This window comes from Tachysurus fulvidraco, chromosome 22, assembly GCF_022655615.1.
Source record: "Tachysurus fulvidraco isolate hzauxx_2018 chromosome 22, HZAU_PFXX_2.0, whole genome shotgun sequence".
NCBI lineage: Eukaryota > Metazoa > Chordata > Actinopteri > Siluriformes > Bagridae > Tachysurus > Tachysurus fulvidraco.
Genome location: NC_062539.1, coordinates 15,142,286 through 15,154,815, shown reverse-complemented (window position 1 = coordinate 15,154,815; position 12,530 = coordinate 15,142,286). Strand labels below are relative to the sequence as shown.

The following is a 12,530-nucleotide window of genomic DNA, read 5'->3' as shown; positions in this document are numbered from 1 at the left end:
TTAATATTAAGCGTTTAAAGACGGTTATCACATTTGCACGAACGTTGTCGTTTATTTACACTTTACACTTATCTACACTTTCGCCTCAGAATAAGAAGTGGACCTTGTTTCAGAACTGGAAGCCATTTCAGGTCACCTAATATCACGTGACGGCTCCGAAAAAAACACGAATGTCAGAAGCTTGGGATAAACGGAGCGGCGACAGTTAGTTTTTAATCGATTTGCTTATTTAAAAAAATTATAATTTTTACCGCAATCAGCTCGACTTGAGGAAACAATCAATCTTAAATATCAGCAATTATAATACAGTATAAATTGATTGTGATGAATTCTAATTAATTATATTGATTAGTGTTGCTTATCATTTTTTTAAAGAATGGTTTAAAAGCGTGCCATGAGAGAAGCAACAGCAGCAATGAACAAGGCCATCGATTAACAAGCGACATCTTACTTTTATGCAAATTAGGTATGACTCAGTATAGCGGTGAAGTCAGATACTTGGCCCGACAATTAATTATGTACATCGGTACAGTACAATATGTAACTCTAATGTTATGTCCTGTGTAGGCTGCAAACAGAGTGAACAGGAAGCCTTTTGGAGGCAGTTTCACCTTAGAAGATGGCAGATTAAAAGTGTTATGTTGCCTTGCTTAAACTTGCCAAGAATAACAAATTTTAGTTGGAAGACAGCCACTATTAGACTTTTACCAGAGATTCTTGCGCTGTAGAGACACGAATTCAGTCAGAGTTAATTTGGGAAGCCTGCATGACGATGTTTAGCCAATCAATTTGCACTTTTTTTTCTTTCCCTTTTTATACATCTCAGCATGGCTCGCACGGTACCTGGTAAACAAATGAGTTAAGTATGACGGTCGGCATAGCAACAGTGAGGAGGATCATGAGTAAACCGGCAAGCCATTTAAATTACAGAAACACGACGAGCACCATCCTGCCATATTTCTCACTTAGTCCATCCTTAAAAATATTCTTGTTTGCCGTAACCCGACCGACCCTGTCAATTTAGGACCTACTCAATTTTTTTTTTGCCGGTTGTAAATTTGCGTTAAGACCGACCATTTTTTTTTACTCTTCAAACAACTAATACAAAAACAATAAAATAATATTAACGGGTTCAAGCACCTAAAAAATTAATTAACACCGCTTTAACTTCGCACGAAGTTCTGGAAAAACTGTTCCCAGCATCAAAACAAGGCCCGAGGGCACGAGTTGAAGACCCAGTCAGTGATGTCACGATATGCTAATTTGTTTAAAGTCATACCTACTGTACGTAATCACCATCACCAAAATTGTACTTTTTTTTTTTTACATTGAAACTTGCAAAAAAAAAAAAATAGATATATAGACCTACCTACTGACCCCTTTTTTTTTTTTTTACTGTTACTGCAAACCAAAATATTTTTAAGGATGGCCATATGTATTCTTCTTGCTAAGAATTTGTAAATATGTTATTAAATGCTTTTGACGATAGCTGGTAACTTAAGTTAACAGTCAAGTTACGTTAACATTTACTTTAAAAAATGAAATAAAATAAAAAACAGAAAGCTGACTCAGAAGAATTATAATCCTTATGGAAATGATGTCTACTTTGCAACTGTAATTTCACTTTATTTTCAACGCTAAAACTAGTGGCCTGCTACACCTGGTTCTAAGCTCAAAGCAAATACAAATTGAGAAATAAATAAGCGAAGTAAAGGTTTTCCAACATTATGAGAGGGTGGTTTACAATTCGCTCTTCAACGGTTTAGCTTTGTCTCCAGAGACTCCTGAACACCAAAGAGGAAAACTAAAGAATAAACGTACACCAGATGTCTTAAATGAAACACCAGCTCTCTAGACAGAGAAGTCAATTCCAGGCCTAAATAATCCCTTCATTGTTGATTTCCTATTCGATAAATACTACAAGTTTACTTTTCTTTTTCCACTCAAAACAAACTGCTTAAAACATACACAAGAGCCCCATCTATTGGCAGTTTGTGTACTGCAGCGTGCAAATTCAATTCATCAGGGTGGTTACAAAATGCACTTCAGTCTATAAAACAAATTACCTGGTATATCCTGAAAGGAATGTAGCGAAAGCCGCATTCCTCGGTTGGATATTCCATCAGTTTGCGGTTCATGGCCCAGAACTGGTCAAATTTATCTGTAGAAAACATCAACCATGTGTTAACTAAAACAACAAAAACAGCAAACACTTAGAGTCTACATTTACAAAATCTCAGGGTATTTCTGCATTCCTGTACATTCACGGTACACATCATCTAAACAGCAGGATCACACTGACTCTCCCACATCCAAGTGCTGAGGATGGTCATAACTGACGTTTCCTCCAATTCACCGTCCCTAAAGTTTATTATTTCCCAATAACAGTGTGCCGTGAAGCATTTTATTACTCTTATACCACAACCTTTTGCTAAGGAGTCACGACTTTTTGTAATTAAAGACATGATACTTTTTATCCATTTATGGTTGCTTAAATATCCACAAAGTAAATGATAGCTTAGATTATAGCAGTCCTTACAAAAACAGTCCTCCTACCAGCAATTTCTCTCAACAATAAACAATAAAGTGAAAAACAACAGACAAAAAAAAACTTTTTGTGTTCCTGAGTAACAAGAAAGTCCTCTGTCCTCAATACATTTACTTTTATTTTAAACACAATTTCATTTTTAAACACTGGAGACTCCTTTCCTAAATGCTAAATAAAAGTCTTTTCACCAAATCATAGATTTCACCCTTCATGAAATAACAGAGACGAGTCTCAGACAGTGAATAAAGGTACAATCTTAGGTCTGTTACTGTAACTTTCACTCCTTTACCTGTGATGGTTTTCCTCTCTACCTATTCCTTCTGTTCTTTGGAGACATGCAAGGTCAAAGTGTTTATGATATGCTTTCTTACTAAACACAAGAAAGACAGTTGTACCCTGAAACTCTATTCAGCCCTTTCACTTTCTACAGTGACTATTTTCATCATAAATTAGACAGCGAGCTGTTTCTGTTCTCCCCCAAGTGTCTTTCTTTAAGCTCTGCTATTCTCAGTTCAGAGTTTCAGCAGTACAGAGCTTTTTCATTGTTTGTCACTCTTTAAAACAATAAATAAAAATTTACACAAATTTTCTGTTCTAAACATTAACAGAGCAAATGTGACTGATGTTTCTGTGAAAGTTACATGACTCACCGTTCTGCAGGCCCATCCACAGCTGCTTGTGATCTTTTTTCTGCATGTCGTTGATGACCTGGCCCTTGTGCTTAAATGCATCTGCTTCTTTAATTGTAGACATAAAATGAGCTTCTATGACAGCGTTTGTGGAGCAGCGGAGTAAGTCTCGATCAGGAAAATGCTGTGATGTGCAACATTATAATCGGATATTAATTATCTGGCAATTGCTTTAAATTTTTTTTTTTTTAATTACTAGCTGTTAGTGGATTGTGTACCTTAAAGTGCACAGTGATGCTCCAGGGGAGAGCTGTATTTGAAGCATGGAGATCAAATAACACTCCAATTGGATAGTGCCTATTAAACACAAAGAAAATCCCTGAATTAAAAGAATCAAAACAAAAATAATATAACTGGAGTATAACAACAACCATTGCTTTATTATTACAAAACATTGTCTCTGCTGCCACCTTGTGGTGTGACTGTGTAAGTGTTCATTATAAACATATAGAGAGAATCAGAAACATGGATTCCTACCACTTCAGAGGTGTCCCTTCATATTCAAACCACATTTCGTCTACATCTTCAGCTTTCACGACTTTCTGAAAGTGCTTCTTGACCTTGTCGGTCACTAGAGTCAGATAACTGACCCTCGGTAGGAGAAGCTGCAGGAATAACGATAGAAAAGTATTACAATAGGCAGAGGATCATTTCAGCCTTGAAAACATTCATGACAAATAATGTACCAAATCCTGGCTAATACACAGTGCTTGTGATTCTCACATAAAACGGTTCTGCTTCTCTCTCTGTGACTTCATCTGGATGAAGTGTGAAGCATGCCGGTATCCGGCCAAACCACACATCTCGAAGTATATCTTTGTCATCTGCCATTACCGCAGCCCTCCAGGTGACACATATGATATGCTCAGGTTTACCACTGTTGAGAAAAACAGAAAATAACAAGTAAAACACAGGTCACTGCTTCACATGCTATTTATCATGACAAAACCACTTCCTGTGATAAATTTCCTCTACAAATGCATCACAATGAGAGAAAAAAGATGAGACTCAGTTACTTTTAATAATTGATTTTTCCATTACCTGACACACGGTTACTATATTTTCCTTCAAGTCTCACTAAACATTTGACATGAGTGGTGTTCAGGCTACAAAGTGGAAACAAAACATGCTTATCTAAACTATGTCATACAGAATGAGTGCACACCATTCTCAATCTTTGTGTACAACTTCTCTACTACTCTAAGATTTCTCGGTAACGTGACGTCGCTGGAAACTAGCAAATGAGAAAAATAAACTTTCGCCCCTACTAGGTATCTGATGGGTATATATGATGACGTATATCCGGGATTGGAATTAACGTGTCCAAAATCGTAGTACGGCTGAAACGACTACGCCGGATTCACTATTCTCTACTATCACAATTCAGTCTTTGAGAAAGAGAAGTTTTGAAATGATTTATAAAGTCAACCTGCAAACATGGCAGATGAGTGAACTTGATTTAAATATTTAAGTGTAAGAACCTAAAATACTACGTGCGAACCAAAGTTTTCTATTTTCCAGTATGATTAATGGTTGCTGAAATAGATTACATCTTGTGATACTTGTAGATATTGTTCTCACATGGTATTATGACAGGGTAGTATGTATTATTTTGCTACACATTCAATCCTATGTACTTTTACTCACCATACACATTATAAAGGCATCATTCTATGTACTGTAATTTAGACACAGCATTTCTTTCCTTTTTTTAAATTTTATTTTAAGGAGAGATCATTTTTCCCTTTTATTAAGTGTCACAGAACCCTTAACTTCTCAGAATAAACACAATTTTCAGCAGTGAGTTTTCTATTTCTTCATTTCGATAGTTTTTGGGACGTGTGTAATAAAATAAAACAAGCACAAAATGGCAAACGCTCACATTTCTTATTTAATACAATGTCATAAAAAACAGTTACAAATCATAAGTCTAGCTTTTGTGTGTAATGAAACGTATTTATTTATTTACTTATTGTAACTTTTTACAATAAGTAAAGTTTTTACTTAGGTGTGACACGGCTAGCAAGTCTAAACAGCACTGCTAGTTAGCCGAGTTACTAGCAACAAAAACAGGTTTCTTAGCTAGAGTTAATTAAATAAACAAACAAATGTTTTTATTGTTATAAAATACGTCGTTTATCTACTAATTCTTAACAAAACAGCCATATTGTTGTGACTAACTGTCTGAATAGCATTTTAAATCACTGTTAAATCCCAATGTAAACAGCTACCTAGCCCGCGAAGTGCATTCCCTAAGAAATAACGCTAATTGAAGCTAAGGTAACATATGCTAAGCTAAGCTATGCTAAGCTATGCTAATTATCTGTAGCTTTTGACGCTTACCTACAACCGTTTCTTCTTATCCGCAACCTCTGAGCTTCCTTTATTTACAAACAGTGCAAAAAATACAAATATTTGGGAACATGTCTAATTATAATTATTTACGTAATATTTACTTCAACATTAAAAATCACTAAACAACACTGTTGTATCGAGAAGGTTTTAACATGGCTAAGCTAAAGAAAGGCAACGAAAGCTAGCTAAATACATTGCGAGGTATCAAGAGAATAGCCGTAAGCGCGTCCCAAATGGCTACACATACCCTATACACTAACACTACATAGGGTGCGTTACGCGTAGTGCATCGTTCACTACGTAGTCAGTGAAGTAGTGATTTGGGATTCAGGTTTAGTTTAACTTTTTTTTCTTCTTCGCCAACGTTTTGGTAACATGTAAACAGAATGGTTGTAATAGCCATCTAGAGGTCGATGACAAAACTGCAACTTTTTCCTTTTTTTTTTCTAATTTGCCTATTCATTCATTCATTCATTCATTCATTCATTCATTCATTCATTCATTCATTCATTCATTCATTCTCTACCGCTTATCCGAACTTCTCGGGTCACGGGGAGCCTGTGCCTATCTCAGGCGTCATCGGGCATCAAGGTAGGATACACCCTGGACGGAGTGCCAACCCATCACAGGGCACACACACACTCTCATTCACTCACACACTACGGACAATTTTCCAGAGATGCCAATCAACCTACCATGCATGTCTTTGGACCGGGGGAGGAAACCGGAGTACCCGGAGGAAACCCCCGAGGCACGGGGAGAACATGCAAACTCCACACACACAAGGCGGAGACGGGAATCGAACCCCAACCCTGGAGGTGTGAGGCAACCGTGCTAACTAAGCCATCGTGCTCCCCACTAATTTGACTATGTCTGAAATAATTTACTTAAATGTTACTCTATTCTAATTAAGGGATCTTCTCTGTCAATTATCTACATGAGTGACGAGTAAACTGTATTAAGATGAATTGCAAAAATAACACAACTTCTCTGTTTTTTCTTTTGAATCTTACTTACATTGCTTATAATATTCTTATTTTATTTATTCTATTCTATTGTAACCCTTTAATTTGTTACCAAACAAATTTAACGTCTCCACTTATGTTGAAAATAATAAGTAAACTTGATTATTAAATGTGTGTTTACATTGAATGACCACAAGAGGGCGCCACGGGCTTACAATCTACAAATTGCACTTTGGTTTTGACTCCGAGTTCTTTAATTTGATACCAAAACTTCCAAATCTCCTTGATTCTTTTCGTCATTTCTTAAATGTATAGGATAATAATAATAATAATAATAATAACAATAATAATAATAATAATAATAATAATAATAATAATAATAATAATAATAATAACATAGCATCATAGCTTAGCTCAGATTTAGATATAAATTCAATTATTTTTATTTATTATATTCTTTATTTCTTCTCTCTCTCTCTCTCTCTCTCTCTCTCTCTCTCTCTCTCTCTCTCTCTCTCTCTCTCTCTCTCTCCCCCCCCTCTCTCTCTGTGTGTGTGTGTGTGTGTGTGTGTGTGTGTGTAGAGTGAGCATCTATGAGAGATCTATTTGTCATGATATTTGGAGGACTTGCCATAAACTTGTCAGTTCACATTTTGCCTCAGAGGCACCATTATATTCTGTAATTCAACACATTTTTTCTCTTTCTCCAATGATTATGACCCCGGGGTATTTCCTCCAGTTGATGGAGTCATGTCTGCTGCTGCATCTATGTGGAGATTCTGTCTGTCTGTCTTTCAGCCTTTATCATAGTTACACACTGATTCACAGAGTGATTACTACGAGCATAAACTCCATCTGCAAGGCTCATTGTGGCCTGGATCACACTTCAGTCATGAGAGAGAGAGAGAGAGAGAGAGAGAGAGAGAGAGAGAGAGAGAGAGAGAGAGAGAGAGAGAGAGAGAGAGAGAGAGAGAGAGAGAGAGAGAGAGAGTGTGTAAGTGTGTGTACACCTGAAGCTAGCCAGTAGGGAGTATGGAGTCATTTGGGATTTTGTCACTTTACTGTTCCTGTCCTTCATAGAAATTTTGTCACAGATTTGTTTAAAACATGATTTTTTTTTTTCTTTTAGGTTTATTGACCGAATATGTTTCTCACACACAATAATTTTGTTGAAAAACTCAAAAGTACAGACATCAAATAATAACAACACTAGAGAATGCTATAAATCATCCAAAATATTTCAGTTTTCTACAGAGAACACAATCCCAAAATAACTTTTTTCCAACTTGTCACTTTTATGTTACTTCAGCCAACCAGCCTTATTCAAACATGCTAACATAGCTAGCTAATGCTTGCACAGAAAATAGGCTAGCTCATCCAATCAGCTAACACTGCTAACTACTTTAGCTAATCATTTTGCCGAGAACAATGACAACTCAAGTATGAGGCAATGCCTTTCAGAATTATTTAAACCTTTGACAAATGAAAAAAATAAATAACATAAGATGTCTAAAGTCTGACAGACAATTTGTTAGTGCACTTCATTAGCTAGCTACTTTAGCTAATAATTCTTTGAACAAAAGGTTATTGAAATTTATAACCATCAAAGCTTAGTCAAATCTGACAAGCTAAAACAGCTAGCACATGAAAACAGAAAGTTGAGCAGGTTGGTAGCACAGCATGCTAATCTAGACAATATGTCTGCAAGTTTCATAAGTCACTAGCGTAGATAACATTTCCTCAGATAACTCGAGTCAGGGACTCTTAAGCAACATTTTATTAATTAAGTAATGAAAAATTTATTTTTTTTTTCACAGAAAACTGCTTTTGTCTGGGAACTTAACAAGATTTCCAGCAGCATGTCGGCTAAACAGCTTCACTCTTCTCGATAGTTAACCATGCTGAACATATGACAAACTTGTTTTTTAGTTAAGATTCAGTATTTTAGCAAATTATACATTGCTTTTTTTGTCTTTTGTCAAATGTTTTTGACAGATGTGCTTCTTCTCTTTCAGCGTTTTTCTCATCTGTCTGCTCACTTTTCTCTGTGGATGCTCACACTCACTGATTGTGATCTCAATTGCAAAAACATACATGAAAAAAGCATTCTCTGGAACACGTGGACGTGATGATGACAAACTGGGCCTGGTGTTACACAACTGTCGCCGATCCGAAGGAGCTGACAGAACTGGGATAATGATGTCCACAATTTCAACAAAGGAAGATGAAGATGAAGAAGATGCAAAACTCCTGAGGCAGTAAATTAGCCTTCCAGAAAAAGGGAGCAAAGCGCCTTTGTGCCTCTTTTTATGTTACGAGCCTTCCTATAGACTCGGACAGAAGGAAACATGTGAAAGCAATAGCGGCGCTGTCGTGACGTATAGCGTTAAGTCATGTCTGTTAGCGACTTTGCTCATCCTCCACATGTTAACTCTTAAAGAAAAGAGTGTCCTGCGTGTCAGTAATAAAAGTCAAAATGTGATCTAATTCTAACGATTTAGTTTACAACAGTTTAAGGTGCTAACAATAGCGAACAAGTCTTGCGAGCTGATGAGTCCTGTGATGGAAAAACTTTTTCATCACACAAAAAAGTACAAAATCATGCATTTCTTGATACTGTCACAGCTGTAGAGACTATCACAAATATTACAATATAACCACAACTAATGTGGATCAGCATGGACTTTTCCTTTAAGAGAAGAGTGAAAATGAGCTCATGGTTTGACCGCTGACCCGCGGGCCCTGCCACTCAGCCTAGCGGCAGAGCCAAGGCCTGACAGAATGTGCCGATCAATATCCGAGATGCCTAATGTTCCTCCTGGTTGTTTTTCAGGCTGCAGCTTTTAAAGCCTGTAATGTGTGTCACCTGGGCATTCTTAAACATAAGGGAGCCACGAACAAGAGTTCGCTGGAGTGCGTTCTGCCTCTCGGAGAACAGAGAGCAGGTACACTTTTTAGGATGCTTTTGTGGTTTGGCTCAGTCACTGCTGCTGAATAACTTCCTTTAACCCTCGCTCATCTTTACTGCTTAGTATGGATGCAAAAATACTTCAAATATAAACAGATTTTACAATTTTTTCCCCCCACATAAGTACATGGATTATGACTAGGCTCCTGATTGCAAGAAATTCTGGTCAGGATTGCGATGATTTAAATGAAGCTACTAGTTTTGTCTCATATTTTGGAAAACAGAGCCAACCACATTTGTTCGTAAACACCACAAGTAGGTACGAACAACTGCTTATGGAGGACTTGCTTGCATGCATGAAAACACTGCATGTGTAGCCATCAGTAGCTTAGCATCATTAGCTGAGACCAATTACAACCTCGCTGGATGTAGCTGAGATTAAAGAACTGTTTGAAATGATTAGGCCACGCCCACCTCCGGGTTAAATCCGTATACAAGTATCAAAAAAGTACAAACGTGTTCAAACAGATACCGATGCTACATAGCTACAGATATCCACGTGATCTCAACACACTGGATCCTACTTTCAGGAAGAAAAGTGAGAATTTGACCTAAATAGATTTTCATGTTTCCCAACAGTGACATTTCTATTCTAATTACAATATTGAAATGACTCATACTTTTCCTTGCTATGTTTGCAGGCTGCTCAGAACTTTCCTGTACTTTTTTTGGTGCCAACACACACACACACACACACACACACACACACACACACACACACACACACACACACACACACACACACACACACACACACACACACACACACTGTATAGGAATCGAAATTTCTGTTAACATAATAAACTGCTGTTATGAATGTGCAGCTTGCTGTACGGAAAACTGTAGAGATTTTCATTAAACAGAATGTCCGAGCTGCGGTCAGAGTAGGAAATTCCTACATGTTTACTGCACCGCAAACTGCAGAGACCTCCTTAGAGGCCTGTCGCAACTCAGGTGAAGCAAGGGGTACTGAGGAACTATTCGTAAAGGGTCACAAAATGTTTCATATGATAGTAGTGAACAGAGAGTATGAATGGAGGGGAAAAGGGACCTCTTTAACATGAACAAATTCTCAACGCTAACATCTCATAAGTAACCATAGCATGTTTGATAACTGTTTAAATGTTTATCCAGTACAAGTGTTCGTTTTTTTGTTAATATTTCTCGTGTAAAGAATAAACCATGATGGTTTGTGTGTTCATCCAGACATAAAGGGGCACTAATCTTACCACCCCAATATTCTAGTCTGCTTTGTCCGTTGCTGCAGACTTTCCTGTGTCTGAAAACAGAAATATAAAGCAACTGGAGACACCTTCTAAAATATGAGCTGTTACTATGTTACTATATAAATGATAATATATTAATACAAGAATTTGATGAACAGAAAGAAATCCATGTCTTTGTCTGTGATTTGCAGTTTATTTAGCTACCCTGTGGAATGGTTTTGAATTCTTAAGTGTCACATAAAGGGGTTCATATTTTGTGCTGTCCACATTAGAGTACTTACCTTTGAAAGCATGACTACCAGAAACCATGCAGCTATCAAGGAAGAAAAAACATTTGAAGCCAATTAAATGTATGATAGGGGACCACGGTGGCTTAGTGGTTAGCACGTTTGCCTCACACCTCCACAGTTGGGGGTTTGATTCCCGCCTCCGCCTTGTGTGTGTGTGTGTGTGGTGTTTGCATGTTCTCCTCGTGCCTCAGGGGTTTCCTCTGGGTACTTCGGTTTCCTCCCCGGTTCAAAGACATGCATAGTAGGTTGATTGGCATCTCTGGAAATGAGTGAGTGAATGAGAGTGTGTGTGTGTGCCCTGCGATGGGTTGGCACTCCGTCCGATGCCCGATGACGCCTGAGATAGGCACAGGCTCCACGTGACCCGAGAATAGTTCGGATAAGCGGTAGAAAATGAATGAATGAATGAATAAAAGTATGCCTTTTTTTTGCAGATGTAATAAATCCCAGATAACAGTTGTTCCCAACAACCAGTGACTGATCACCAATGTTTACAATCGATCAATCCCTGCTCACCATCATTCCCAAAGATGCATGGCAGATCATTTCGGTTCCTCATCATCGCAATCACTGATCATGGTCACAAATGACCGCTCTGATCACCAGCAGTCCCACCGATCACCACACTTTGCAGTACAAAAAAGCAATCACTATATTTTTATGATCAATCACTGATCATTGTTGATTTCCAAAGTGCAATGATAGATTAATATTATTCCTAGTGACCAATCACTGTTGCCATTGTTGTTCCCAGCAACCCAACCACTGATCACCACCGTTCCTACTGATCATTATTGTTTCCAATGAAAAAACACTTATAACAATTTTTCCCAAAATCACTGATCACTATTATTCCCACTGACCAATCACTGACCACTGTTATTCCCACCAGCCAATCCCTGATTCTCCCCATTCTTCATTCTTTATTTTAACATCTACTCTTAACAATAATTGCAGGTCCTGATTTATTCCGATAAAATCTGAAAATATAGTCGATTCTCAGCACTCTAAATAATCATCACAGCTCAACTACTATGCAATTAGCCTGTGGCATCATGAATTAGTCTGTGACACTCCTAACAACTTTTTGAGGATGTTAAAGTATCCAATATTATATAAATCACAGCACCACAAGCAACATCTTCTGATTCAATCGTGCTGAATGTAGATAAAAAAAAACAAACAAACGCTGGACTGTTGTTCGACCAAATTATGGAGTCAATCTCTGGTCAATCGCGGTCTAAAGCAGGCAAATGAAAGCAGCATCTTGAGGTGCCAGCGAGGTCTCTCGGTTTCTCTGGCTGTCCATTAGAGGAATTGTTGAGTGTATTTTGTCAGTGTGATTGACAGGCAGAAGAGAATAAAGGGTCATTACTCGAGCTTGGCCCCCTCCCTGCCCTGTAATCAATAAGCAGGCCTCATTAGAATGAATAGATGGACACTGGCTTCACTCCGGCTTCTCCCAAAGGAAATGAGGTAAGGAGTGAGG

General features: G+C 37.7%; 1 protein-coding gene across 5 annotated transcripts in view; it reads right to left on the bottom strand.

Moving 5' to 3' along the window:
• atg5 (ATG5 autophagy related 5 homolog (S. cerevisiae)) overlaps positions 1-5,810 on the bottom strand; it is a 41,808-nt gene extending 35,998 nt beyond the window's left edge. For 2 of the 5 annotated variants that reach the window (XM_047806361.1, XM_047806360.1), the window contains exons 1-6: positions 5,419-5,556; positions 3,961-4,114; positions 3,715-3,842; positions 3,456-3,534; positions 3,199-3,361; positions 2,067-2,161 (exon numbers count right to left, since the gene is read on the bottom strand). In XM_047806361.1, the coding sequence (XP_047662317.1) occupies positions 2,067-2,161; positions 3,199-3,361; positions 3,456-3,534; positions 3,715-3,842; positions 3,961-4,114; positions 5,419-5,432 (633 nt within the window). In that variant the 5' untranslated portion in view covers positions 5,433-5,556. Of the gene's footprint in view, positions 1-2,066; positions 2,162-3,198; positions 3,362-3,455; positions 3,535-3,714; positions 3,843-3,960; positions 4,115-5,418; positions 5,557-5,580 lie in introns of those variants that run through there. The other 3 variants (XM_027142794.2, XM_047806362.1, XM_027142793.2) reach the window with 3 other exon arrangements.
• Positions 5,811-12,530: the final 6,720 nt, after the last annotated feature.